Here is a 27,030-nt window from a genome sequence, read left to right on the forward strand (position 1 = left end):
AAGTTTGAAGGAAAGACAGAAATCTGCTTGTCCTCATCCAACCGCACGTCAGCTTTGCTTCTGTACCATTCTTTAGGCATAAAGGGACCTGCTGGTGTTCTCCATATTCCCTGCAAAGCACTGGTGTGTTTTACTTGGCAAACATACCATAAATGTAATAGATTAAAAAATACATCTTTAAAGCTGCCATTTCCAAATGTTTATTATCTGCTTAAAATTAGTATGCTCCATCTTCCTCACTCGGCAGACCATGATGTCTAGCTAATTTCAAGAATCATGATACACATACGCTTAGCCCTCCTTAATGATAGTAATCATTTTCATTTGTACAGCCCACTGCCAGGCACCTGCCAAAACAGAAAGATACATAAGCACGGTAAAAGGTCTACATACAAGAACATGAGAGATGACAGATTCTGCCATACTTTTACATAATTCCTTATGTGATCCATATATAAAAATAGATACACGTGTTATTATTGTTTTCCACTTTCCAGATGTAACTGAAGCTCTAAGGGATTGATCAGGCCAGGCGCAGTGGCTCACATCTGTAATCCCAGCACTGTGGGAGGCCAAGGCGGGCAGATCACTTGAGGTCAGGAGTTCGACACCAGCCTGGCTGACATGGAGAAACCCCATCTCTACTAAAAATACAAAAGTTAGCTGGGTGTGGTGGCGCACACCTGTAATCCCAGCTACTCAGGAGGCTGAGGTAGGAGAATTGCTTGAACCTGGGAGGCAGAGGTTGCAGTCAGCCGAGATCATGCCACTGCACTCCAGCCTGGGAGACAGAGAGAGACTCCATGTGAAAAAAAAAAAAAAAAAAAAGAGATTGATCATCTTACTACTGGCTCCAGAGCTGGGGACCTGAGCAAGACCTCGTCTCCTGGGATAGTTCCAATGCCCTTCCATTCACTGACCTTGTTGCCACTGAAAGCCCCACTTACTTCTCTGTTCCAAGTTAAAGCTGAGAACAAAATGGTCACATAAGGAAAACAGATTTACCTACAAAGTGCTCTTTTCTTTGAAATTTAGCAAATAATAAGTCATTTCTAAAATGTCAAGTTTAAATTAAACTCAGCATTTTCTAAATGTTGCATAAAACACATTCAGCTTTCCTTAAAGCAGAGAAAGACAAGGGTTGATGTTTTTCTATCCTACTGGCTGAGAAATACAGCTCAGCGCAGGATGCATACACAACAGACGCAGCCCTCTGAGTCTTTGCCCCACTCTCCTTCGTGCCAGCCAAGCTCTACAACATTTCAAAAGCATCATTCTCCCCTACAAGAAGAGCTATGTGAAATGCCCACACAGCCCTCGCAGGAAAAAATGGGGGAAAGTCATGATAACACCTGCCATCCTTTACGTGCATTTTGTGATTATTGAGCTTGTTTGCACATCAGACACCATTTCATCCTCACAACACTGGTGTGGCCTCCACAGAGCCAACATCCTCACCCTCTCTCAGCAGGTAAGGAAATCGAGGCTCTCAGGGAAGCATCTGGTACTGCCACATAACCTGCTAAGTCATGGGTCCCATTCAGATTCCACGTACAGAATTCTCTACCACCCCACATGGCCACTCGTCACAGAATGTCACCTCACCTCACATAAAGGGCACCTTTGGCTTTCTGGATCAAGAGCAAGTAGATCTCAGGGTGCTCCCAACAGAGAGCAGAACCTCAGTTTTCTCACCTGCAAGCCTGGGAGGTGCAGCCAGATGACCTTTTCCTAAAAGTCCAAGTCTGACATGCAGCATTAAGCAAGTCCACTCCCTGAGGTGCAAGCTACCCATTTTGCATGCAGTCCTGGTCATCATGAAGGAGAGGCCTATGGTATCAGTGAAATCAGGCACTGCTAGACTCCCTGGTCCACGACATTGCTAACGCCAGATGGATTCGAAAAGTTGTATTTGGGAGCACAGAGGCCTCTGCAAGCTGCTTACACATCACAGAGGAGCATGAAGCCTTCAACTCCGTGGAGCCCGTCACTGACGGTGGCCATCTGACCTTTGGGTAAAACGTAGACGCCCTGCAACCCGCTTCACGGAACTGCTGACAGCCTCTGTGTGTTCAACGAGAAATACATGAACACTTCATGATCTGTAAGCACCACCTTAAATGTTTCTTTCTCCTGAAAAGAGTGCAGCTTGGACGTGAAGGAAGGCTGAAGCTGCACGGCAGGCTGCCACTCTGAGACGGAACCAAAAGAAATAAGGCACCATTTCTAACTTGTAAACCGAGATCACAAAATAAACAGACAAAAATATCTAAGTGTATTACCTTCACCAACTGAAACCTAAACCTTTTTGCAGGTGTTGACCAACCACGTACTCCAGCAACTTACACTCAAGAATTCAACATGCAGAGAATGATGTCTATTCTCAGACGTGTAGTGCCACCCACCTCTAGACAGAGGTGCATCTGTTAAAACACAGGGGCTGCTGTGGAGATCTGTCTCTTCATCCCCAGTTGGGGAAGCATCATTTCAAAGCTGTTCCCACTACCACTTCCCGAGCAGCTTGCATCTGTTACTATGAAGTGGCCACATTCTTATATAAGCCAACCCTCCATCTGGGCACTAGACAAGTGATCTTCAGTCTGTGGAGCAGGAGAGACCTGCTTTAAAATTTTTTTTTTCCAGTTTCCAACCCACCGTGGTCTGGTACTTTGGCAAAATACAATAAAAATGAATTACTAGAGCCCCCCAGACTTTTTTCTTGGCCAGGTACGATGGCTCACACCTATAATCCCAGCACTTTGGGAGGCCGAGGTGGGAGGATCGCTTGAGCCCAGGAGTTCAAGACCAGCCTGAGCAATATGGCAAAACTCTGTTTCTACAGAAAAAAAAAATTAGCTGGGCGTTGTGGTGCTCACCTGTAGTCCTAGCTACCCGGGAGGCTGAGGTGGGAGGATCACCTGAGCCTGGAAAGTTGATGCTACAGTGAGCTATGATTGCACCCCTGCATGCCTGCCTGTGCTACAGAGCTGCAGGGCTGTGTCGTGATGCAGTGCTGGATGCAGCGTGGGTCTCAGGGTTTCGCTCTGTCACCCAGGCTGGAGTGCAGTGGTGTGATCATAGCTCACTGCAGCCTGGGCTCCAGTGATCTTCCTGCCTCACCCTCCCAAGTAGTCAGAACCACAGGTGCGTGCCACCAAACCCAGCTAATTTTTTATTTTTTATTTTTTTGTAGAGATGGGGTCTCACTATGTTGCTCAGGCTGGAAAACTATTTTTTTAAACGGAAAACAAGTGTTGGCAAGGATGTGGAGAAACTGGAACCCTCATATACTATGGTAAGAATGTAAAACGATGCAGCTGCTGTGAAAAACAGTAACATGTTCCTCAAAAATTACATATAGACTTACCATAGGACCCAGCAATTCCACTTCTAGGCATACACCCAGAAGAAGTGAAATCAGACATTCAAACAAAGACTTGTACACAAATGTTCAAAGCAGCACTATTCACATTACCCAAAAGGTGGAAACAACCCAATATCCCTCAACTGATGAATGGCTAAACAAAATGTGGTATATCCATCCATACTATGGAATGATATTGAGCCACAAAAAGGAATGAAATACTGATCTATACGACAGTGTAGCTGAATCATGAAAACATTTAAGCTAAGCGAAGCAAGACACAAAAGGCTACATATTATGAGATTCCATTCCAGAACTGACCAATCTATAGAGACAGAAAGCAGATTAGTGATTACCAGCGGGCTGGAGGAGGGAGGATGGGGGGTTTCCTTTTGGGGTGATGAAAGTGCCTTGGAATCAGATAGAGGTGACGGTTGCCCAACTCTGTGAATGTACCAAATGCCACTGAATTGTACACTTTAATTATGGTTAATAGTTAATGTTAGGTGGATTCTACCTCAATAAAAAATAGGCTACTAGAAAAATGAAAAACAAAAAATATAAGCCCCAATATTTTATCAAACTCAACAGACAAAACTGCTCTACCAAATTGCTATAAAGTTTGTTTCCTCTCTATTTCTTATCTCCCCTCTTAGACAAACAACAAAGCACTCCCAGACCCACATCAGACCATGGCCCCCACTCTGCAGACCCTTGGTTCCCACCCCACCTGGCTTGCTCAGGGTCACCCCTACAGCAATTGTGCCCTCCACACACTCCCTGTATCCACAAATTCCCCCTCTATTGGGATCGCCCTCATCAGCATACAAGCGTATTATAAAATCTCTCTTCTTTAAAGAAGGAGCCAAGGCCCTTCCTTGAACTCACTTCCCCACGGGTTGACGCCCCATTCCACTGTTCCTCTTACAGCAAAACTCCTGAAGAGCTGCCTGTATTCACTGCACCAATTCTTCTCTCCCATGCACTCCTGAATACGCAGGCAGGCTTTGGTTCTCACCTCCCACCAAAGTGACCACTCAGAAGGTCATTGATCATTTCCACCTTCCAACAGCCGATGGTCGATTCCAGTCCTCATCTCATTTGACATATCAGCACTCTTTGGCTCTCATTAAAATCCTTTAATTTGGCTTCTAAGGCACCGCTCACACACAGTTTCCCTCCTGCCTCACAGGCTGCTCCTCCTCCCTCTTTTCCTTGCTAGTCCTCCTCATCTACAGGGCCATAAACACGGGAGACACGCAGGCTCAGTCCCTGGTCCTTTATATTCTCCACCTACATTCATCTCTCCAAATGATCTCATCACATTGACTTCAAATAAACCTATGCACTGAACCCCCAAATCTTCATCTCCGGGAGAGATATTTCCCCTCCCCCTCAGACTCCACACATCCAACTCCTAATCAACAATCCACTTGGGTGGTTCATGGACATCTCAAACTTAACACACGCAAAGTTAAACTCGTAATGCACACAAACTTATTTTTCCCATAGTCTTCTTTACCTCAATAATTGGAAACCCCAATCTACTTTGGAATTATCTTCGAGGAGTGTACAAATACGTAGAAAATCAAAATACCAATTGGTCAGGTCAAAAATTAAGGAGTCATCCTTCACTCCTCTCTTCCTGTCCCATCCAAAGACCAACAGCAAATCTTGTTGGTCCCTCTTTAAAATATATCCAGAATTCGACCACCCGTCATCACTGCCACGCTCCCACCCTCACTCAGCCACCATCTTCTTTTGCCAGAATTACTGCCATCACCTTCTAACTGGTCTCCCAGCTTCCACCCTTGCATCCCTATAGTCTATAAGAAAACAGTCATCAGGGTGACCATTTAAAAGCACAAGACAGACAAATCACCCTGTGCTTGAACCCTGCTATGGCTCCCCATCTCGCTTGAAATAAAAGCCTAATTGTTTGCAATAGCTTACAAAGACCTGCATGATCTGACTCCACCATCTCTCTGACCTACCCTCTTAACGTTTTTCAGGATAAGGAAAGAAGGAATGGCTCCCATCCTTTTACAAAGAAAAGCATTAAAAAGCAGTAACATGACAAAAGGAAAACTTTCCCTGTAAAATTCCCCCCACCCCCCGCCCAACATTCCATTCTTTTCATGTTGCCAGCTTTAGCAAACCCAGAGGAAGACACTGAACTTGGGCTCATTTTTTTAGATGACAGAGAAGCTAACCTTAAATTTATTTTTAAAGAAACTGAAGAACATAGATTTAATGGGCGAATTTATACTTGAATAAGACTTTAAAGAAGACATTAAACCTACTGAAAACACTGTCTTTCAAGTTATTTAGAAATCCCTGTTTAGAATAAATAATAACTTACATATTAACACAATCAACCAAAGGAACTTAGACTTGACGGATCTGCTAAATGTAACTGGTTATGAGCCAGGCTCTGCCGATATCTCACAAATGAATATACTGATGTCCGCATCCCCACCCATCATTTCCTGTCTCTAGCCTCAGCCCCACCTCCCAGAAGGGCTAACATGCTCTCAAAGAACTCCCCACTGTGTCAGTGCTGATAAAACTGAGGATCCAGTGTCCCATGAGATGACCTTTGAGGTGTCCTTACTGACCTCCAAACACGCTTCCTTTACCTTCCCACTTGCTTTGTAAAAATTCATGCAATATAAAAAAAGCCAAAATAGCACACATTTGGAAGGCATTAAGCCTTCTGTTAAAAATTAGCTGGGATTTTGATTTTCTACGTATTTGTACACTCCTTCTCGAAGATAATTCCAAAGTAGATAGTGCTGAGATTTCACTGTAGTTCTTCCCAGCTCTCGTTTCTGAAGCTTGAGCCTCCTACTTAACTGTTAGTGGGTTAGCAGGGTACCAGGAATTTAAGCCTGGGGCCTCCTCACACACTACTCTTTCAAATAAACACATGGCCAGAAAAGTAATAAGGAATTGTAGGTGGTATTCACCTATTCTTCTTTCCCTGTAAGCGCTAGTACAGCTGGTCTTTTTCTTTCCTGGACTGTAACCTCTTTCCTTCTGAGTCGCTTCCTTTTCTGCCATAAATTCAAATGCCTACCGCTCCTCTCCAAATTCGCTCCTCTCTGCTCTAATAAATTGCCTCTTATATTTTTGTCTTACTGCCTTGCTCTGAATTTACACCTTTGTCTCAAGAACGCCAGTGCTTCTAAAAATATTCCATTATTCCTGGTGTAAGAAGCTCAGGCAATTTCTTCCTGAAAGTGGGTTTCATTCTTAATTTTCTGTATAAACAAATGTTCCTTTAACTGCTTCATCCCCAAATTGTGCAGACAGGCCAGTTAGGATTCTGACCTTTCACGCTTGCACGCCCTTACAGGCCAAATTCAGTTAAAAATAATACCAGATTCATTCATTCATTCACTCAACCAACAAATAAATAAAAGGCATCACAGCAGGTAAGAAGGTATAGAAAATGTGTTGTTTGTCCTTAGGGAGCTTATAAGCCAAATAAATATATAGACTCAAAAGCAGTATGAAAGAAGGACCTATGGGCACACATGATATAGTATGAATACTTACAAAACAGAGTTGTGCTTGTCCACTCCCAACGGAAAGTGATTCTTAATAAAAGTGAAACTGCAATCAACAATGTGTACTTCGGCCTCTCTGCAGCTCAAACTATATAGGCTCCCATGACCTATATATTTCGTATTAATAGAAGTCCTTTATTTTATGTTAATATGGTAAATAAAGCATAACTTGCCCAGCTATTTTAGACTTTCTGGTTCTGAATTTGGAAATCAAAGCATGGTTCCGATTCTCATTCTCTAAGTTCTCTAAAGAGTCAAGTTACTTAGAAAATGAACATATCCTTTTATTTAGTACCGAGTAAGTTCTTCTAGATTGGTTTCTCTTCCAAGACACTCTCTACTGCCCTGATTTCCACTTACTGCCTATTGTGTATGTTTCTCACTTTCCTACATCAAAAGAGGATGCTTAACTACAAAGAACTTAAACACGGGATCTGGAAACGCAGCAGCTGTAAAGACCTGCCTCTCACCACAGTGAAAATGCTGGGGGATGTTAAAATTGAAGTCGAGTTACTATGTATTTCAAAGTGCTTTGATTCATTAAACAGTCATTTTTTATTTCAAAGCCATTATATCAGAGTTATTTGCATTGCTACTGCATAAACTCTGAGATCTATTGTATTAAAAAATGTTTTATTATGTTGTTTTCCCCAAAAAGATGAATATGCCTTCAATTTTAAAATGAAAGTCTTTGGGAAAGGAGTTTTCAATACACAGAAACTCACTTCACAAAAAATACCAGGTCTTGAACCACATTTAAAGTGCCCCTGTATTTCATATTGATCCTCCATAAAATACATTTTTAGCTTCCAAGGGAGAGTCTCTCATCTTACTCCTGTCACTCTAGGAATCCAGAAAGGAAAAAAAACATGATATTAAGAATCAAGCATAGCAAAGTCATTTTATAACTAAATTCTTTAAAGGATACTTATCCAAGCTTCACACAGCAATAAACTTTCCAACAATTACTAACAGCTAAGCCATTAGACACAGCTAATGACCCAATACTGGATAGCCATCCTCTCTCAACCCCAAATCCAGTCTGTGTGACCCGACACCTACCGCTCGCCCTGGCTTCCGGGTAAGAGGGAGCGTCCTCAAAAGTGAAGAACTGGGGCACGCTCTGGCCCAGGTAAGAGGGAGGCGGGTAGTAAGAATGCATCCTGTACTGGGAGCTCATTGCATGGCGGTTCTCCATGTTCTTCATCTGCTTAAGAAAAAAGAAGAAATATATTGAGATCAACATTGCATGTCACAATTAGTACAATAATCATCTAGTTCTTTAAAACAAGGTAACAGGCTGGGCACAGTGGCTCATGCCTATATTCCCGACACCTTGGGAGGCCAGGGCGGGAGGATCGCTTGAGCCCAGGAGTTCAAGACCAGCCAGGGCAACACGGTGAAACCTCTTTTCTACCAGCCAGGGCAACACAGTGAAACCTCTTTTCTACATAAAAATCAAAAAATTGGTTGGGTGTGATAGTGCACGAGTGAGATCTCAGCTACTCAGGAGGCTGAGGTGGGAAGATCACTTGAACCCAGGAGTTTGAGGCTGCAGTGAGCCGTGACTGCTTGCACTACTGCACTCCAGCCTGGGCAACAGACAAAGACCCTGTCTCAAAAAAAAAAAAAGCAAATTAAGGGAATAGCCTATCTAAGTTGGAAGTGGCCTCAGCCATGAATATGCTCTTCCAATGTACTGGGCCTAGAACTATGATGGTGCCCTTTCTATCTTCAGGTCCCCTCTAAAGCACCCCTGAAATTCCTTCTGGTCATTTGGTGCTCAATTAACCAGTACAAAAGAGAACAGGGTGGTGGAGAGGGGACAACACAATCTGCTGTAACACTAACAAATTTGTTTGAACGGGCGCAAGTTATCAGACCTCTTCCCATGTTTCTTCATGTGCAAAACTGGAATTTTATCTTGGTTACCTTACAGTGTTCATATAAGGAGAGTATTTAAAATGACTATAGGCTGGACGCAGTGGCTCACGCCTGTAATCCCAGCACTTTGGGAGGCCAAGATGGGCGGATCACAAGGTGAGGAGATCGAAATCATCCTGGCTAACACAATGAAACCTCGTCTCTCCTAAAAATACAAGAAAATTAGCCAGGCGTGGTGGCGGGCGCCTGTGGTCCCAGCTACTTGGGAGGCTGAGGCAGGAGAATGGCGTGAACCCGGGAGGCAGAGCTTGTACTGAGCCGAGATCGCGCCACTGCACTCCAGCCTGGGCGACAGAGCGAGACTCTGTCTAAAAATATATATATATATTAAAAAAACAAATAAATAAATACTGTAAAACAACATGCAAACCATGTGTAATGGGAAGCTGTGGACGTTAGCACAATGCCATGCTGGATCCTGTTAGTCGGTGTCTATTCCCTGCAGCAAGAACAGGAGTCTGAGATCTGAATTCTGGAGGTGATTTGGCTTCTGCTAACTGGACACATGAGGCAGAGCAAAACTCGGAAGGCAGTAAGGAGGCACAAGCGCCCCTCCAGTGGCAGTGGCAGCTGCATGTGAGCACGGCAGTGATTCATTTTTTTCCGGCAACCAGACCCTGCCTTTAGGACCATGAGATAGCTTTTATATAAGAAGCAGTTCATTCCCTGTGGCTTCCTGATTCTCATTCAAAGCTAAGAAGATATGACTTGATGGCTTAGAAAGGGCCCCCCCCCCCATTTCCACTTTCCTGGCCCTGATGACTCTGATTGTGTAAGACCCACTTCCATGAACATCTAGACCCTGTTAGAGACACCGAGCATTCAACTCATGATCACACCTTCATGGCAACAACAGAGCTGGACTTCAGTTATTTATAACAGTCTTTTAAAAATTAAATTTAGATGGTACTCGCTTTTAAACAAAATTCGATCTAAGGGAATGTTCAAGATAAACCAATTCTGTCCAGAAATATGAGTAATTTCAAAATAATCCAAAATAATTCAAAATCATGTTTTTCAATCAAGTATTTTAAATGCTACTTGAAAAAGAAAATAGCACTAACTTGACAGAGCCTGGTAGTGTAAAATTAGGCACTGGGCTTCCTCAAGATTTTCTATGAACATCTACATTCTGGACAATTCACCAACTAACAGTGGCTTAAGTGTACTTTGGGTATTATGGTGCTGTTTGGTAGAAAGAGCTAAGTCCCTGGTTTCTGCCTGATGCTTTGAGCAGCTCAAGGAATTTGTTTTTGATTTCTACGGCTCTCAAGCTCAAATCTATGTTCTGATGAGTGGATTACTTCTTCTGGAGAAGCAAAGACACCATTACAGGTGATTATTTCCTCTCAAGTGAAGTCTACCTGGGTAAGTCCCCTTTATCCTTTCTAGTTTGTTTTTCTGAAGTATATGAAATGGTGTCTCTTCTAGGCCAATCACTCCGTTTTCACTTTCTACCATTACATTAAATCTTTTTTTTTTTTTTTTTTTGAGACGGAGTCTCACTCTGTCACCCAGGCTAGAGTGCAGTGGCATGATATCGGCTCATTGCAAGCTCCGCCTCCCAGGTTCACGCCATTCTCCTGCCTCAGCCTCCCGAGTAGCTGGGACTACAGGCGCCCGCCACCATGCCTGGCTAATTTTTTGCATTTTTAGAAGAGACAGGGTTTTACCGTGTTAGCCAGGATGGTCTCGATCTCATGACCTCCTGATCTGCCCGCCTCGGCCTCCCAAAGTGCTGGGATTACAGGTGTGAGCCACCGCGCTTGGCCACATTAAATCTTTACTAAATAGAAGGTTAAAGAAGCTATACTCGGAAAACAGCCAAAAAGGAAAAACTGGCTACCCCTAATAAATAAGACCACACAGCAGAAGAGCCCATTAAGAAGCCACTAAACCATTTAAGAGAAAAGGGACAATCATGGTAGCTGTTTACTACACACACCCAGTTATCAATTAGAGCACTGCAGCATCTTTCAATGATTCCCAGCATCTCTCAATGCGCATATGAATGGCCAGGGGGTCCTGTTAAAATGCAGGTCCTGATGGTAAGACTGGGGTGGAGATGCTGATACTGCTGGTGCCCAGGGACTAGAATAAGTGATCCTTCCTCTCATACTTAGTACCTCTCAGAACCCAAGACCAAAGGAAACCCTTTAAAAAAAATTGTTTTGAGACCGAGTCTCACTCTGTTGCCCAGGCTGGAGTGCAATGGCACAATCTCGGCTCACTGCAACCTCTGCTTCCTGGCTTCAAGCGATTCTCCTGCGTCAGCCTCCTGAGTAGCCTACTCCACAGACATGCCCCACCACGTCCGGCTAATTTTTGTATTTTTAGTAGAGACGTTTTCTCCATGTTGCCTAGGCTGGTCTCAAATTCCTGGCCTCAAGTGATCCGCCCGCCTCGGCATCCCAAAGTGCTGAGATTACAAGTGTCAGCCACTGCCCCCCAGCTTAAAAAAAAAAAAAAAATTACCAGTTGCTTACAACCATCCAGTTTCCAGCTGAACTGGAAAAGTGAAACTATGTAAATAGCAATTTTTAATTTTCATTCTTTTTGTATTTTTATACACAAAATTCCCCAGAACTAAAAGATTTATTTCAGGGGTCTGTTGCCATCTACAACTGCTGCAGCAGTAAAAACAAACTCAAACACACTTTGAATTGAAAAGCCATTTGTGTCTCCATAGACTTCCTTAAGTCAATTACACAGTCTGAGTAGTGAACACTGAAGTAGAAGCAAGGTGCCGACATAAGCCGTAATATAAATAATGGGGCCTCCCTGCTCTGGGTGCTGAGTTTGTCACATCTACTTCAGGTTTGACAATATCTTCAAGCCAGTTCTTCAAGGAAAATGCTTTTCAATTTTGCCAGGGTACAAGAAAACAGATAGGATTTGGGCCTAAATGCTCTGCAAAATGCTGGATTTTTTTTTACTATGAAAGTTTATACAAACCTTCCTTTCAAAATGTTTGAAAAATGTTAATCATGAGTCTATAGCAGGTGTCAGCAAACTTTTTATTGTAAACGTCAAACAGTATATATATTTTAGGCAAGCCATACAGTCTCTAGCAATTTGTAAAATGAATGGGCATGGCTGTGTTCCAATAAAACTTTATTTGTAAACAGTGGCACTGGTTCCTTCTCAAACTTCACTCTCACTGGAGTAAGGTGAGAAGGGAACTCAGTACTGATGCCTGGACTCCACTCAAGAAAATCTGGTTTAACTACTCTGGGATGTGGCCTGGGCCCTGGATATTTTCAAAGATCCCAGTTAATTCTAATATGACACCGAGATTGAGAACCAGTGCTCTACAATTACCAACATATCGTCCACATACCTTGGAAGTACGAGATCCCAACAATCCCCTATATTAACTAAAACAGGCTAAATCTGACAAATAGACTGGCTAACGCTGCCAAACCCAATGTATGTATCATTTGACAAAAAGATGAAGATGAACAGTAAAATTCTTTTTTTTAACTAACGCTTACTGGAAAATAAACACAATTTCAAATCCATGCGTGTGCTTATTTATTCCCTTAATTCCTTTTCCATGTTTTCCGAAAGCATGAAATAAAAAGAACTATTAGGAAATAGGAATTCAGTTATTTATACTCAAACATTCACTATCCTTAATGAATCCCCAAGATCACTGAGCTATAAAAGAATTCCAGTAAAAGAAGAAAAAGATACAAAGGGTCAGACTCCATTTGAGGTTACTAGAATGTGAACTGATATGGTTTGGCTCTGCGTCCTCACTCAAATCTCATCTCACACCGTAATCTCCACGTGTCAAAGAAGGAACGTGGTAGGCGGTGGTGATTGGATCATGGGGGCGGTTCCCCCAATCTGTTCTCATGATATGGAGGGAGTTCTATTGAGATCTGATGCTTTAAAAGTGTTTGGCAGTTTCCCCTGTTCTCTTTCTCCTCTCTCCTGCTGCCTTGTGAAGAAGAGAAGGTGCCTGCTTCTTCGCCTTCTGACATGACTGCACGTTTCCTGAGGCCTCCCCAGCCATGCGGAACTGTGAGTTAATCAGACCTCTTTTTTGTTTATAAATTACCCAGTCTTGGGTAGTATCTTTACAGCAGTGTGAGAACAGACTAGTACATGAACTTACTGAGGTCATCAGTCACTTCAGCTACATCCACCTCAAAGAATCCACAAACAACCCATCCACGTGACAACTTGCTCATAAGAAAAAAAGGACAGTTCTATGTGTTTCTAAGTGCATGTGTAGCAATATAAACAGGATGTTAAAACTGCAATTCATGGATGGGCGCGGTGGCTCACGCCTGTAGTCCCAACATTTTGGAAGGCTGTGGTGAGTGGATCACCTGAGGTCAGGAGTTCAAGACCAGCCTGACCAACATGGTGAATCTCCGTCTCTACTAAATACAAACAATTAGCTGGGTGTGGTGGCAGGCGCCTATAATCCCAGCTACTTGGGAGGCTGAGGCAGGAGAATCGCTTGAACCCAGGAGGCAGAGGTTGCAGTGAGCTGAAATTGCACCACTGCACTCCAGCCTGGGCGACAGAGTGGGACTCTGTCTAAAAAAAACAAAAAACAAAAAACAACAAAAACAAAAAATGCAATTAACCCAGAAAAAGGCATGGCAGAATGCAATTTCAAACTAAATTACTCCCTGCTCTCTTCTAACCTTAAAAAGAAAATCACAACCCTGCTACTTTTGGCTTAAACAAAATGGGAAATTAACGAAGCCTTTGACACTCACTTTACTTTAAACCAGTAGTTCTGAACTAGGGGCAGTCTGGTCCTCCACAGGGCATCTGGCAACATCTGGAGACGCTTTTGATTGTGACAAGGGGGCAGGGAGTTGATGCTGGCATCTAGTGGTCAAGGTCACGGATGCTGCTGATTGTCACTACGGTGTAGTGTCCTACGGTTCCCACAGGACACAGAATTAACCAACCCAAGGCCTGAACAGCGCCAAGGTGAGAGGCTCGCTTTAAACTAACCTAGCACCACCCCTGTGCTCAGTCCCTCACCTCCAGCTAGAAGAAAACAGCTAAGTGCTGCTGAGGGACAAGAGCGGCAAAGAAATCAGAGGAGCCACTCAGTTTTCCTAAAGGGATATATATTTTTCTCCTTTGTGAAATGCCTCCTTGTTTCCTCTCAAGGTTTTTTTTTATTCCTTTAAGCTAAGCAAATAAATAAACCAAGTAAACCCTAAAAACCCAGGATTCCAGTGAATGAGGACTACTATTATTATTAGCAGTGGTCACTGGCAAGCAAGAGGCATGTTTTATATGTTATCACCCATCCAAAGTCTCTGAACCAGAGCACGACCCATGGTTAAGAGCCGGATTGTGGAGGATGCTCATGGTGTTAGTATTAACCTTGCAGGAAACCCAAGACCTCGGAGTTGTGTTCTATTAAATTGTTAAGAATATGCATTACAGTAAATCCGAGCCATAATTTCCTTTTATACGTGTTAGCCACCCTATTTTATAGTAACAATCATATCTGAAAAAAAACCATAAAAATGTTTGAGTTCACTTCTTTTTTTAAAAAAAAAAAAATCCCAAATACCAGTCACTGGTTATCTAGTAACAATTTAGATGAGTGTCTGCTCTTGCATCGAAGTGAACAGTCTATCCAGGTGAATGACTACAAGGGATGTGTGAAGACCAAATTGTCATCTAGTTGTTCACTAAACATGGCTTGGCTGCATAAAACTGGAGTTGATGTAACAAAGGGGAACAGTCTTTTTTTTTTTAATTTCTAAGTGTTTTCATTTGTTTTTGAACTTATATCAGATGATGCCTTTTTCATTAAAAATGCCTGTGCTCACATTTATTAAAAGTTTTCATCATCAGTATTTAGGTGTCTTGATTCTTCATGCTTCAAGACAAAAAAATCTTCAGCGTTAAGTTCGTATCTCTCTAGAGCTTCATTCAGCTTCACTGGAGGCTCTAAGTAATGCTCATTTGCAGAAAGGGGAACAGTCTTAATGAGAAGAGTTATTCTATAGGATAACATTCCTAATTGCAAACTGATATTTAAACAAATAGTGTAATGACTCAGCCAGGCACAATGGCTCACACCTGTAAATCTCAGCAGGTGGGAGGCTGAGGAGGGAGGATTATTTGAGCCCGGGGGTTGGAGAACAGTCTGGGCAACATGGTGAGACTCCACCTCTACAAAAAATTTAAAAAATTAGGCAGGCATGGTGGCGCACACCTGTGTTCCCAGTGACTCAGGAGGCTGATGTGGGAGGATCACTTAAGCCCAGCAGGTCGAGGCTGCAGTAAGCTATGTTGGCCCCGCTGACTCCAACCTGGGTGACAGATTAAGACCCTGTTTCAAAAAAACGAAACAAAAAAACTCCCTTGGTATTGATATGTGGCTTACAGTCTTTTAAATGGCAAAAGCTGTATTTGGGGTAAACCTTTGGTTTTCTGAACAGAAACCTTTTTATAAAGGTAGGACTCTTCACAGGCTGTAGAATTCTGGGTCTTCTGGTGGTGCTGGGTGTGAAGGCTGGGGTGGACTTTTACCCTCATTAAATGATGGCTTTAGTTTTAATAGATGCTTCTTTTCGAACCATCTAAATGGGATGCCTGTTCCCAAGCTCACCTAAGCACACACCGTGAACTGTCTCAGCCTACAGACTTCACCTATGCAAAGGGCTTCACCCAAAAAGCCCCGTTCACCTTCTGAAATACACACCTTATTCATTTTTCAGCATTCCATATTTCACAGCTGAGAAAAAAATTTTAATATACAGGCTAAAATGATTGCTATTATGCACACATTTGAGAGATTACCAAAGCACCAGGCCAAATGCTGAGGTGTGTGACCCAGGCAGATTCCCACAGCGAAAACCCGCCCCTCCCGACTTCCTTTCCTTTTGTGTCCAGAGCTCTGAAGATGAGCCCTTTGCTTCCTTCCTCTCCTGCGCTCACCTTGCTTTCTCTTAGGTGGTCCTGCTACGGAATGCCCTCCACTGCCCTCCTAGAGGGAGGAAAGGAAACGAGGCAGGCAGAGACAGGCATTTGTGAGGACTCAGCCTTCGTAAGGGATTCCCACAAAGGCCAAGAGGATCCTTCAACGTGTGTGGGGGTGAGGGGTGGACAGGGGTGAAGCTGCTGTGCCAAGCGTGGGGCTGGGGCTGGGCATTCAGATGCTGAAGAACCCAAGAGTCCTCTTTCCAAACGAAAGCTCTTCCTCCAGATGCGCCCAGGAGAGGTGGGAAAACGGGGGAGGAGCGGAGAGGAGGATGCTCACACAACAGGGCAGAGAGAACCAACCATCTAAGAAGTGATTCATTTAAGATGCTTTAAGTTGCAAATCCCAAATTTCCCACTACACATGCAAAAACAAAAGAAAAAGTGTGTGTGGAGTTTTCAAAAAAAAGAACCAAAGGAAAGTTTGTATTACAGTAGCTCTAAAAATAAAAATAAACAACAGCCCTAAGATGAACCATAAAAAAACAAACAAGACATATGGAAAAACAGAACCAAAACTGAACAGAAGGATATAAAGCAAGCCCTCCCCCAATTTCCATAAATTGTGGAGAGGGCATGGAAGAGAAATTCACATCAGTCTTTTTTAAAAAAACATTTTTAGAGACAGGGTCTCTCTGTCGCCCAGCCTGGAGTACAGTGGTGTGATCGCAGCTCACTGCAGCCTCAATCTCGTGGGCTCAAGTGATCCTCTCACCTCAGGCTCCTGAGTAGCTAGAACTACAGGCGCACAACACCAAGCCCAGCTAAATTTTTTATATTTTTTGTAGAAACAGGGTCCCACTATGTTGCCCAGGCTGGTCTTGAATTCCTGGCCTCAAGTGATCCTCTCACCTTGGGCCCCCCTCCAAGAGCTAGGATTACAGGCATGAGCCACCATGCCCAGCCCACAACAATCCTGAATACCCATTAAGGATAGAAACCCCATAGGATATCAGGATTACACTTGTATTTATTAGTGGTCCATTTTGCTTATCTTTAGCCCAGAAGCAATTCAGATGTGAGTATTTTGACATTTTACAAAGGCCAAATTATTTTTTTAACTTGTGTTGCTCAACTGTTTTCACCATCTGCCATCAGTGGTACTGACGGAACAAGAGTGTACTTCTTGAGACCATGTTTTCCAAAAGGCAGAAGTGTTACCTTTTATAGGGCCCTCAAATAATTCAGTTTGCAGTCAGTGTGTGTTATATACATATAACACACACACACACACATTATATATATATTTTAGAGAACTGTATGGAATTCAACAGAATGCAATAGAATAGAACAGAACAGAATAAAAGAGAACTGTATATAAGAATTCATTGCATATACAATTTGGGTAAGGGGTAAGAGCTGTTCTACAAAACTTGTCATTTTGTGCATGTGTGTGTAAATATATACTGGAATACAGTTTCTTACTGTGGGTCTCAATCTGAAATGTTTGAAAGACACCAATGTATAAATCAGGTAAAGGGATGCAAGTACCTCTAAAAGGAGGTAAATAGTAAGAAAAAGCCAAATTTTAAAAAATGTTTCCTTTTCCTAAAACCTGAAAGGGTCTTGGTGCATATCAGGGGGTTCACAAAAGAGAGTGGGGTGGTTGGTTTGGACCAGTGTCTGGCTGGGACTAGCTCAGCGCCTTCTTCATCTTGAGAAATCTATGCAGGATTTTCCAGTTCCTGGGTTGGAAACCTACATTTGTCTAGTTCACAAATCTAAAATACAGACCCGGACTTCCCAACTGAACCCATGTATACCAGGCATAAATGCAAGTACCATTTACATAAAAGCAACTAAGAAACAGAGTTTCAGTAAAATGGCTGGAGAGAAAGGAAATTAAAAAGGTTGTATTTTTTAAATTTGGTTAATAATGATCAGCACGCTCCACTCTCTCACATGTCCAGTCTCTGAAGGCATCTACAATGCTTCTTAAGACTGGGGTGTGTGTTTGTACGGATGGGGGTTGTACTGATGATATTCTTAATGTTAATTTTCCTGAGAAAATACTGGTTACTGACGATAAGATTAACCAAATTTCAGAGGAAGAAAATGAGCATCTATTGAGAAATAATATAGAGACTTGTTATCTCATGAGTCTTCATAATTTAATAATCATTGATATAGGAAGAAACTGCTCAGAGAGATCAAATAACTCGGTTCTGGTCACAAGGGATTAAGTACAGACAGCAAGATTCAAAGTAAATCACCTCAGACGCTTCTGAGATTTCTCTCTACTAAACCAAGGAGACTTTCTAATTTTAAATGAAGGTATCTACTTAGTATAAAGACCTACTTTGCTGCCTTTAGCTTTTAACAACTCTTCACATTGTCTCTACTTCTGGAGCAAATAAACTTTTTTTTTGATTGTCTGAAAATGAGAAATGATGCCCACAACCGCACATTTAGGAACTTTGATTTCAGAACCAGAAACATCAGAGGCATCCATATCTGTTCCCACCTTGATGGACAAACTTAATTAACCTTTGCTACTCTGTTCCAACCTACTGTTTTAGACAAAACTAGCGACCCAGAAACAATGTCACCATCAGAATCTCCAGGGCTGCGACATCAAGAGATATAGCCCTATCAGCAGTATAGGAAAATAAGCCACTTGGATTAGCTGCTGTAAGAAATATGGATTATATTCATGTCACACATGAGCTGTCAGAAACATTAGGATACTTTTAGCATAAATTAGCAGTGTGAAGGGTATCTTATGAGTACAGAACATGAGAGCCTGCCGGGAGGGCAAGGTGAGGCTGTCTGGGGCCACATTCTAACTAAGCACACGCACACACTCACATCCTTTACCAAACTGGTATTCAAGATCCGACGCTGGCTGGTGACCTCTGATGGACACACTCAACTTGTGGGTGGCATGAAAAAGCCCTGCACACTCTAAGACCATGAAGGGAGTCCACCTCCAACTAATTGAAATGACACAAGAATGACCAAAAGCATCACGTTACCACTGTTCCCTGAAGTACATGGATTTGGAAGAGAGTGTGTGTGTGTGTGTGTGTCACAGAAGTATCTTGAGAGACAGCATGCCTAGTGATTTTCCAGAATTTCAGGGCTTTACAAGGAAAACCAAGAAATGTGCACTGCCCTGCAAGGAAAGCAGAGACACCACGGGAACAAAGGTGCCCCTCTGCAGTCAGGCAAACTCCAAATCCAGCTTCCCCGTTTCCAGCTGTGCAGTACTAGCTAGCGACTTCACCTCCCTGAGCCCCAGTTTCCTCATCCACAAAAGGAGGCTCACAGCCCTGAAAGGCTGTGTTTATGGATGAAATGGAATAGGAGACAGGAAGTGCCCAGCTGCGTGACACTGTTCCAGGGCTGTTCTGCTTGCACCCTCCTCTTCCCCTCACGGGTCCACCTGCTTCTATCAACGGGAGAACGGGGCACCGCAATGAAAGACTCCTCTTCAGGGTTTGCAAACAAATGACTCAAACAAAAAACCTTTCCATTATACACTTTAAAGATTATTTTAAGTACATAAACTTTAGTTTGACACGTCCTGCAGTGCCACACACACACACACACACACACACACACACACAGGGGCAAGGGAGTGAGGAGACAGCGAAATTTCCAGGCCTTCCCATTTTTTGGTTTTAGACATAGAATTATGTCTGCCTTCCTTCTCCTAGAACTGGGACTTGCCAGAAAGAATGTTGTGAGAAGGAATGTGATAAATAAAATGTGGGGATAATACCTTTTTCCCTGTTCCTCAGTCTATGTATGAACACCCCTTCCAGGAGGCTGTGCATCTCAATGGTGATGCCCACAGGGCCAATGCTATACCAAGGAGGGGGTGCTGAGGGCAACCCATCCTGGGTGGAGGCAGTAAGGGGGTGCACTCACTGTGGGATAATTTTTTAAAAATAAAATCCACTAAAGTCAATCTATCACCATGCACTGGAAATTCTAAACAATAGTTGTGATCAAACACTCGTCCCCACCCTACCTCTTGGCATGCCACAGCAAGGGCTCATCTTTCCACAAGGCATCACAGTTCTCCCCGGGCTCTGATCGAAACAGGAATAAGAGAATTACATGTGTCTTTTTTTTTTTTTGAGACGGAGTTTCGTTCTTGTTGCCCAGGCTGGAGTACAGTGGCGCAATCTCGGCTCACCGCAACCTACGCCTCCCTGGTGCAAGCGATTCTCCTGCCTCAGCCTCGAGCAGCTGGGATTATAGGCACCTGCCTCCACGCCGTATTTTTAGTAGAGACAGGGTTTCTCCATGTTGCTGAGATTGGTCTCAAACTCCTGACCTCAGGTGATCCACCTGCCTCGGCCTCCCAAAGTGCTGGGATTACAGGCGTGAGCCATAGCACCCAGCCACATGGGTCTTTTGAGTTTTCTTTCTCATCCATTCCACCATGAGCCAGTACTTGAGAGTCTCTAGCACAGTGCCAGGCACGGAGCAGCCACTCAATAAAAACAATCAACAAATGCATAAAGGAGTCTCTTACGCATACTCTGTAATACAGTGGATATTTTTTGGCAACTCTAGTCTTTTGTTCTATCCTATTTCTATTATGGTATTGAAAAAACAGGGCAAACCTGTTATGCATTCCCTTGATTTTCATCTTTATTCAAATGATGAGGAACACTTAAGAGACCACAGAAATACAGACTCCTAAGAAAGCTGAGAATCACTTATACATGTAATTAAACATTCTGAAAAGCAACTAATTTCATATCATATTCATGTCTACTTAACAGGAAAAAAAGTAAGCTAAAAAGGCAAACATAAATGGATAAGATTTTGGCCACCAGCCAAACCAAATCAAATCTGAAAGCTTTCAAAAACTGTGATCTAATTATCTAAATTTCAAGCCAATTACAGAATCCCCAAATGACTATATTATTTACTAACCTAATGCTACTGTGTCAGATAATAGGTAATGTAACAACCTCGCAAGACTAATAATATGCTTCTGCCTCCGATTCAATTGTGAAGTAGTCCCTGGAGTACATCAGCACTTTACAGGGGATTTCTTACTCAGCCCAGATCACACTGAAGTCATCTAACAATGGAAATGAATCTGTAGGACAGCCCAGGACTGACTTACACAAGTCTTCTGAAGGTTGCTGAAAAACCTAATGTTTCACTCTATCTGGCCTTCCTGGGATGCTACTGGACCAATTCAACCAGACTGAGAAAACAATTCCTTAGGATGCCCAGGTCTGCACTCCTTCTAGATATTCTCTGAGTCAGAGCTGCCTGTTCTCCAGGGCCCCAGGTATCTAGAGGCCAGTTCTAGTTTCTTCTGGAATCTACATATTTTTAACCAAAACACACTCCAAAAATGTCTCTCCTGTGCACTATACTGTAGCTAAGGGATATTCCTAAACCCAACCTCTCACCATCTGTCTGGGCTCAGCGGCTAAACTTCCCACCATCACCCTCCCTGAGCTTTGGCTCCAGACAAAGAGCCACTGGGAAAATTGTCATCACAGGCACCAGTTCTTACAGATAACTACCCTTGCTGCAGGATCAAAAGCATGCAAGTCATTAAGCTTTCATCATCTGTGAAACAAAACAGCAATTCCTTCAAGGAAAGGTGTAATAAAAACTAGATGATGACTGTCACGATCATCACTTGTCATCAGCTAAAATGAGACAAAATAGGAACTCCTTGGTGAAAGTGCAGGTAGGTGAGGTGATCACCTAGAAACAGAAAGCCAGGACTGCATTCACCCAGGCTTAATGCTTCAGAGGAGTAATGCAGGTGGGGGTGGGCAAGGACTCTCACTGCTCCTTACAGGGCCAGCTGGAGAAAGAAAGCTTTGCTCCCTGCAGGAGTAAGACTATGTAGTAAAGACCCAAGAGAATTGGGTCCACTATTTCTCCTTAAAAGAGAGGAACCTAATGAGGAATTATGTTGCAGAAGAAAACATCATAGGCATGGCTAAGACTTGACAAGCCATTTAAGGCAAAGTTTATAGTAATAGTAATGTGACCCCCAAACTCATGACACCTTTAATTCCACTGGCTTTAAACTTTCTAGGGTCTATCATGACTTTGGAGTTGCATTTCCTTAAACACAAGAGTCTCCAAATCTTGCCTACTGACCTAGTAGGCCCAATCATTACATCCTCACCATGTACCTGACGGCAGAACCTACTTGGGGTTCCTGTGAATGAATTCCTCAAAATGCTAGACCACCATGAGGGTGTTCCCATGGCTGTCATAAAAAGGAGGGGAAAGCTGGGCGTGGTGGCTCACACCTGTAATCCCAGCACTTTGGGAAGCTGAGGTGGGCGGATCACTTGAGGTGAGGAGTTCGAGACCAACTTGGCCAACATGGCGAAACCCTGTCTCTACTAAAAATATAAAAATTAGCTGGGTATGGTGGCGTGTGCCTGTAGTCCCAGCTATTCAGGAGGCTGAGGCAGGAGAATCGCTTGAACCCGGGAGGCAGAGGTTGCAGTGAGCCGAGAAACTGCATTGGTGTACTCCAGCCTGGGCAAGACAGCAAGACTCCATCTAAAAAAAGAAAAAAATGTCGTGGGAGGGGAAGCACCCTGCAAGTCAAGAGGTAAGCACAAATGTAAGTCCACATAATTGCTAAAGGGAGCACACTGAAGCCCGTAAAGAACTTCACTGTTGTCACAAGGACACACTGAGTACTGCAGCGGTCTTAAAAAAAAAAAGGTGGGGGAGGAGGGGGTGTAGGAAGGAGGCGAGAGACAATGGGTATCAACTTTTTATATTGCTGAATAAGAGCATTAACCAAAAAAAAAAATCCCACCATCTAACACATCACTTTATGTTTTAAAAAGTTGAAAAGTGGCTGGTGCGGGGACTCACGCCTGTAATCCCAGCACTGTGGGAGGCTGAGGGGGGCGGATCACCTGAGGTCGGGAGTTCGAGACCAGCCTGGCCAACATGGCAAAACCCCATCTCTACTAAAAATACAAAAGTCAACCGGGCATGGTGGTGCATGCCTGTAATCCCACCTACTCGAGAGGCTGAGGCCGGAGAATTGCTCGGACCCAGGAGGCAGAGGTTGCGGTGAGCCGAGGTCACGCCACTGCACTCCAGCCTTGGCGACAGAGTGCGACTCTGTCAAAAAAAAAAAAAAGAAAGTTGAAAGGCTACAGCCTCAATAAAAACAATTTCTTGAATTGAATAATTTGGCCTTAAGAAAAACTCACTTGTCCTTATTTTCCTCATTTCTCTGTAAACCAGCACTGGTAACGTCCTGCATATACAATGGTGAACCACTAGAAACATTCCCAATAAAATAAGGAACAATTCAATGACACCTGCACCCACCATCACTGTCTAAACTGAACAATGCACTAAGAACATGAATTAGAACTGGAGGAATTTAAAGAGAAGTAAAAATGTCAGGAGCAATGTTTCTATGGAATGAATGCTTACCTAGAAACTCCAAAACAAGCAACTATGAAATTATTAGAATTACGGAGTTCATAAAGGCGGCCAAATACAAAATAAATACCACATCATAGCAACCGAACATGCATAAAAGAAATGTTTTCAGTCATCAACAAGAATTTATGTCTTTATAATCCCCTTGAAAAAACAAATTACGATTGTTAGCCTAAGAGCCCACAGCAAATATCTATTTTCAATCTCCTTTCCTGAGGAAAAAAATTACTTTAAATGTTTCCAACCGAATATGTCTTTATGAATTCCTTTTATGCCTGCTTGCAAACCTTGTCAATGTTTCTCTCCAGAAGAAAAAGCCAGTCAATGTGGGCCTACCAGTAGAGAGTGGCCAATAACCAGCTGGCTGTGAAAAGGGACACTAGGGCCCGGCGCGGTGGCTCACGCCTGTAATCCCAGCACTTTTGGAGGCTGAGGTGGGCGGATCACAAGGTCAGGAGTTCAAGACCAGCCTGACCAACATGGTGAAACCCCATCTCTACTAAAAATACAAAAATTAGCTGGGCGTGGTGGTGCACGCCTGTAATCCCAGCTACTCAGGAGGCTGAGGCAGGAGAATCGCTTAAACCTGGGAGGCAGAGGTTGCAGTGGGCTGAGATCGCATCACTGCACTGTAGCCTGGGCAACAGAGCGAGACTCTGTCTCAAAAAAAAAAAAAAAAAAAAGGGCTAGTTTCACTTGCTGATGGTGTGGGCCATGGGGGTGAGAGGGCAGCCTTGGAGTGAGGGTGTTATCTTGTGGATAACAAGACTGTGAAGGGCTCCCGGCCAAGGGTGACAGGGCCCAGGGCAGGTTCATAAGGCAAGTCACTCTCGCTTTCTCCATCCAGAACTTCCCAGGAGTTTCCAGTGACCAGAGCACATCATCCTGGGAAACCTGACCGTGGAGCTCAGTGGCAAAAAAAAAAACTCATGTGAAGTCTCCTACTATGTCTTAAAAATTGGTCAGGCAGCCGGGCGCAGTGGCTCCCGCCTATAATCCCAGCACTTTGGGAGGCCAAGGCAGGCGGATCACCTGAGGTCAGGAGCTCAAGACCAGCCTGGCCAACATGGTGAAACCCCGTTTCTACTAAAAATACAAAAATTAGCCAGGCATGGTGGCAGGGGCCTGTAATCCCAGCTACTTGGAAGGCTGAGGCAGGAGAATCGCTTGAACCCGGGAGGCAGAGGTTGCAGTGAGCCAAGACCGCGCCACTGCACTCTAGCCTGGGCAACAGAGTGAGGCTCTGTCTCACAATAAAAACAAACAAACAAAAAATTGGTCAGGCGTGGTGGCTCACACCTGCAATCCCAGCACTGTGGGAGGCCAGGGCAGGCAGATCACTTCAACGCCCAGGAGTCAGACCAGCCCAGGCAACATGGTGAAACCCCATCTCTACAAAAAGTACAGAAATTAGCTGGGTGTGGTGGTACATGCCTGTAGTCTCAGCTACTGAGGGGGCTGAGGTAGGAGGATCGCTTAAGTCCAGGAGGTGGAGGCTACAGTGAACTGAGATTATGCTGCTGCACTCTGGCCTGGGTGAGAGAGCAAGATCCTGTCTCAATTAAAAAATAATAATAATTTTAAAAAAAAACTGAAGTAGAGCTAGGCACAGCAGCTCAAGCCTGTAATCCCAGCGCTTCTAGAGGCTGAGGCAGGAGGATCACTTAGCCAAAAGTTTAAGACCAGCCTCGGCACCATACTGAGACCCCCATCTCTACAAAAAATGTTTTTTAATTAGCCAGGTGTGCCATGGTGGCACACACCTGTAGTCCCAGCTACTCGTGAGACTGAGATGGGAGGATCACTCGAACCCAGGAGTTGGAGGCTGCAGTGAGCTATGATTGCACTACTGCACTCCAGTCTGGGTAACAGAGCAAGACGCTGTCTCCAAAAAAAAAAAAAATTAAGTAGATTTTGCATTCTGCTGTCTTCTCCCTATTATGTCTTTGTTGTTTTTTTTTTTTTCAATTTAAGAGTATTTTAAAATCATATTTGTTCATCATAACTGTCTCCTGAGAGCCAGGTTTCCGCCTTGTCTTCCCATGGCCCCACCCTCACTGCGCCTTCCTACAGCACAAATATGGCACAGCTGCAGAGAGTGCTCTGGCCACCCCCGCACAGCAGATACTTTGGAAAGTGACTTGTTTTGACCATTCTTTCAAGCTAACAAACAGGTTGTTCTGATGCTGAGCTACACTTAAAAAACAAGAAAAAAGGAGGGGCAGTGTGAAAACAGCCTGTCTGGCTGCTCCTTACGGCGGACAAGCAGTGAAAAGGTACTGGCTTCTCTGAGTGCCCTTCCCGACCCTTCCACCCTCAGCAGGCAGAAGGTGCTGGAGCACCAGGCCAGGAACACTCACAAGGGGGCACTTTTTTCTGTGCTTCAAGCCCCAGATGCCAGAATGCGGTTTCCTTCCTACCTGTATCTCAGTTTCAAATACAGAACGGTTTAGGCGATCCCCAACTACAGGGATCAAGAAATAGCCGCCTCCTCCCAAGACTCACTATTCCCAATTTTTGTGTTTTCTTCAGTGGTACATCCCCAGCACATGGTGGGCTCTGGAAGCACTTAAGACATGAATGCATTCCTGCGAGGTGCCTTATCGTCGATGGACAACCATAAAACACTTCAGAGGAGACCACACAACCACCAGAAAGAACGAAATAACTGCCAGTGCTGCCATTTGGCCACACCCTAAACGTGGCTGGAATGTAAGTCTACACATCTGGGGGCACAAGCTTTGGAAAAGCAGTCAAGAGGGCGCCTGCCATAGGGCCTGAAAGGAGATCCGAGGCATGGCTCAGAGTCCTCCCATATTTATTTCTGCTCACTCGATACGCACCTCTCCCTTGTCAACCTGGTACAACATGTTTATTTAAGAGATAATGTTGCCGTGGAGGAGTGCACAAGGCAATAAACAGCTTTTGCAGGCAATTAAATGCAGAAGTGAAATTGAGCTGCTGGTCAGCGGAACCAGCCATTCATTGTGAGTTTGTTCCAGTGTCACAAATGTTATTCCTGTTTCACAACAGGACAGGAATCTATGATTGGGCCACAAATCTCCTACACAGGCTGAGGCAGACCAGAAGCAATTAAAAGCAGCTCTCAGCAGGCAGGGCATTTACACAAAAGAGCCTTAAGATTCTGGAATGCCGAGCTAGGAGACTGCTCTATTTTTTAAGTAGGTTTGGCACTTAGTAGGTGCTCAGTAATTATTCGTGGCTTGCTTGTTTTTATAGGGAGGCTTGCAGGAAGTCTCAGCTGTACAATAAAAATTTGAAGCCCTTTCTACTCATCTCTAAGAATTCCTTCTAGCTTTAAAAAGTTATGACGATCTCCACCAGAGTCAGTTTTTTTTTTCTAGGAATCAAAAAGGAGTTATTGGTTTTAATACAAATTGTTTTGTTTCTTTTTTAAAATATTGATTTTTTTTGAAGAAAGATTTGAATCTTTCTTGATTCTGATATAAATCAGAAAGGAGTTATCCTACAGGATACAAAAATCAATATACAAAAATTAGTTAGCATTTCTATATATGACTAGTGAACCATCTGAAAAAGAAATCAAGAAAACAATCCCATTTACAATAGTTAAAAAAATACATGTAATCAAAGAGGTGAAAGATTTCTATACTGAAAACTATAAAACACTGATGAGAGAAACCGAAGACAGATAAATGAAAAGATATTCCATGTTCATGGGCTGTAAGAATTAATATGGCTAAAATCTCCACACTACCCAAATTTGTATCACAATCT

General features: G+C 43.5%; 1 protein-coding gene across 2 annotated transcripts in view; it reads right to left on the minus strand.

Moving 5' to 3' along the window:
- DMRT1 (doublesex and mab-3 related transcription factor 1) overlaps positions 1–27,030 on the minus strand; it is a 130,699-nt gene that overhangs the window by 46,935 nt on the left and 56,734 nt on the right. Inside the window, exon 4 of one of the 2 annotated variants that reach the window (XM_003823349.4) lies at positions 7,999–8,143. In XM_003823349.4, coding sequence (XP_003823397.1) covers positions 7,999–8,143 — 145 coding nt within the window. Of the gene's footprint in view, positions 1–7,998; positions 8,147–27,030 lie in introns of both variants that reach the window. The other variant, XM_034967058.2, reaches the window with a different exon arrangement.

The sequence above is a fragment of the Pan paniscus genome, chromosome 11 (assembly GCF_029289425.2).
Source record: "Pan paniscus chromosome 11, NHGRI_mPanPan1-v2.0_pri, whole genome shotgun sequence".
Classification (NCBI taxonomy): Eukaryota; Metazoa; Chordata; class Mammalia; order Primates; family Hominidae; genus Pan; species Pan paniscus.